Here is a 3,543-nt window from a genome sequence, read left to right as displayed (position 1 = left end):
CACAAAGATAAACTCGAAATGGATAAAAGACCTCAACGTGAGACAGGAATCTATCAGAATCCTAGAGGAGAACATAGGCAGTAACCTCTTCGATATCAGCCACAGGAACTTCTTTCAAGATATGTCTCCAAAGGCCAAGGAAACAAAAGCAAAAATGAACTTTTGGGACTTCATCAAGATCAAAAGCTTCTGCACAGTAAAGGAAACAGTCAACGAAACAAAAAGGCAACCTACGGAATGGGAGAAGATATTTGCAAATGACAGTACAGACAAAAGGTTGATATCCAGCATCTATAAAGAACTTCTCAAACTCAACACACACAAAACAGATAATCATATCAAAAAATGGGCAGAAGATATGAACAGACACTTCTCTAATGAAGACATACAAATGGCTATCAGACACATGAAAAAATGTTCATCATCACTAGCCATCAGGGAGATTCAAATGAAAACCACATTGAGATACCACCTGACACCAGTTAGAATGGCCAAAATTAGCAAGACAGGAAACAACGTGTGTTGGAGAGAATGTGGAGAAAGGGGAACCCTCTTCCACTGTTGGTGGGAATGCAAGTTAGTGCAGCCACTTTGGAGAACAGTGTGGAGATTCCTGAAGAAATTAAGAATAGAGCTTCCCCATGACCCTGCAATTGCACTGCTCGGTATTTACCCCAAAGATACAGATGTAGTGAAAAGAAGGGCCATCTGTACCCCAATGTTTATAGCAGCAATGGCCACGGTCGCCAAACTGTGGAAAGAACCAAGATGCCCTTCAACGGATGAATGGATAAGGAAGATGTGGTCCATATACACAATGGAGTATTATGCCTCCATCAGAAAGGATGAATACCCAACTTTTGTAGCAACATGGACGGGACTGGAAGAAATTATGCTGAGCGAAATAAGTCAAGCAGAGAGAGTCAAGTATCATATGGTCTCACTTATTTGTGGAGCATAACAAAGAACATGGAGGACATGGGGAGATGGAGAGGAGAGGGAGTTGAGGGAAACTGGAAGGGGAGATGAACCATGAGAGACTATGGACTCTGAAAAACAATCAGAGGGTTTTGAAGGGGCGGGGGGTGTGTGGGAGGTTGAGGAACCAGGTGGTGGGTAATAGGGAGGGCACATACTGCATGGAGCACTGGGTGTGATGCCAAAACAATGAACACTGTTATGCTGTAAATAAACAAATAAAAAAAATAAAATAAAAAAAAAGAACCTATGTTGTCTTCTTAGTGAGGTCAGAATGTGGTAGGCTTTTTAAAGAACTCTAGTAAATCATATGATCAAATTATTTTTATTTACTTTAATTAATGATAATCATATAAACCCCTATGCCATATCTTTAAAAAAAAAGGCACAAAAATGAGGAAGATATAAGGACGTCTGGGTGATACAGTAGGTTAAGTGTCTGGCTCAGGTCATGATCTTGGGGTCCTGGGATTGAGCCCTGTATCAGACTCCCTGTTCAGTGAGGAACCTGGTCTTCCCTCTTCCTCTGGTGCTCCCCCTACTTGTCCTCTCTCTCACTTTTTATCAAATAAATAAAATCTTTAAATAAAATGAAAAATATACAGTTTTCAAGGAAGTTTTTAAACTCTTGGATGAATAGACTGATAATGCAAGGCAGTGAGCAATAGTGAGCTAGAGGTGGTTAATTAGTGCTGTTTAGTCTGAACGCAGAAAACAAGTCAAATTGGTGGCTTCAAATGGAAAAGTTGTGATTGTATGTCTGTTATTTTGGAAATTAAGTGATGGTTAAGATTTCCAGCCTAAGCTGTGGATGGGATTACCAGAAATTATGGCATACTATCCAGTTATTCCTGAGTGTGTGAGCTTTTTCAAAACAGGTTGTTTTCTCCAAAAAATGTCAATTTTGCAAGACACATAGGCTCTTTTTTATTTCTTATTCCTTAGTGACGTCTTTTCAGGGAGGAAACAACAGTTGTATGCCCAAGGCTTCAAAACAAAACAAACAAACACCATCTTAAGACAGGGGACATGTGGCAATAGCAGCATAAGATTCAAGTGTTTAAGCTGATAATAAAGTGAAATTAAATGCCATGCTTTATAGATTAATTCAATCTTTTTTATTATTAGAATTTTCATATTCAGAATAAAGAAGACAATTCTTTTGATCTACTCTACATTTGCAGATGGCACTAAAAATAAATGAAGCATCCTAAGGGTATTAAGTTTTACAACACCGAAAATTCCAACTAAAGCAACCTGATCCTCTTCTATATAAAGGGGATTCTAGGAATGGCTGGTAATGACTGAGAGCAATCCCAAAGTCTTCCAAATCTGATTGATATATTTTATAGGTTATACGGACCTATGTTTGGCATAAGGTGAATTTTTACTGAAAAAAAAAATACAAACTATGAGACAATCAAATCAGACACAGGTGACTGAATTCCTCCTTCTGGGACTCTCTGATGACCCCCACACCCAGAAGCTGCTATTCATTGTATTCCTGGGGGTCTACCTGGTCACTGTGCTTGCAAATCTGCTTCTCATGTGCCTTGTGCAGGTTGACTCCCGGCTTCACACACCCATGTATTTTTTCCTCTGCAACTTATCTCTGGCTGACCTCTGTTTTTCTACCAACATCATTCCTCAGGCCCTAGTCCACCTGCTATCCAGGAAGAAGGTCATTTCATTCACACGTTGTGCAGCTCAGCTTATACTCTTCCTCATTTTTGGATGCACACAGTGTGCCTTTCTGGCAGTGATGTCCTATGATCGGTATGTGGCCATCTGCAACCCTCTGCATTACCCTAGCGTCATGACGTGGAGGGTGTGTGTCCAACTGGCTGCAGGATCATGGACCAGCGGCATTCTGGTATCTGTGGTGGATACCACTTTTGTACTAAGGCTACCCTACCGAGGCAGCAATAGTATTGCTCATTTCTTCTGTGAGGCCCCTGCACTGTTGATCCTGGCATCCACAGACACCCGCACTTCAGAGATGGCCATTTTCCTCATGGGTGTCGTGATTCTCCTCATACCTGTTTCCCTAGTTCTGGTGTCCTATAGCCACATCATAGTGACTATGGTGAGGATGAAGTCAACTGTGAGGAGGCTCAAGGCATTCTCTACCTGCGGCTCCCACCTTCTGGTGGTCATCCTTTTTTATGGGTCAGGAATTGTCACCTACATGACACCAAAGTCTTCCAAAGAACAGAAAAAACTGGTGTCTGTGTTCTATGCAATGGTGACACCCATGCTTAATCCACTCATCTATAGCCTGAGGAACAAGGATGTGAAGGGAGCTCTGAAGAAAATAACAACAAGGAATTTCCCATGCAGGCTTCATATCTGCCACTGACTGTAGGAACCTCTTAGCTCCCTACCTGTATGATTTGTTGAGTAGTTCCTCAGGAAGTTTGGAATTGTTAAGATACTCATCCTTGGACCTTGTTGTGGACCTACCCTCCATCTTACATTAATTCATGGACTAATAGAACTAGGGTCTCCTTCCTTTTTGTTGGTTTTAGCACATAAGAGTTAGGAAATCCTGGGATGCCTTGGTGG

At 41.3% G+C, this 3,543-nt stretch overlaps 1 protein-coding gene across 1 annotated transcript; it reads left to right on the top strand.

The window, feature by feature from the left end:
• Positions 1-2,389: 2,389 nt before the first annotated feature.
• LOC123949373 (olfactory receptor 2D2) lies at positions 2,390-3,337 on the top strand. The gene has a single exon (XM_046016790.1). The coding sequence runs from the start codon at positions 2,390-2,392 to the stop codon at positions 3,335-3,337; it is 948 nt and encodes a 315-aa protein (XP_045872746.1).
• The last annotated feature ends 206 nt before the right edge of the window (positions 3,338-3,543 follow it).

Source organism: Meles meles, chromosome 8 (assembly GCF_922984935.1).
Source record: "Meles meles chromosome 8, mMelMel3.1 paternal haplotype, whole genome shotgun sequence".
Lineage (NCBI taxonomy): Eukaryota > Metazoa > Chordata > Mammalia > Carnivora > Mustelidae > Meles > Meles meles.
This window is presented reverse-complemented; position numbering and strand designations above follow the sequence as displayed.

Bases quoted from the DNA above. Each gene is read 5' to 3' on its own strand.
- LOC123949373 (XM_046016790.1), top strand. From the start codon at position 2,390: ATGAGACAATCAAATCAGACACAGGTGACTGAATTCCTCCTTCTGGGA.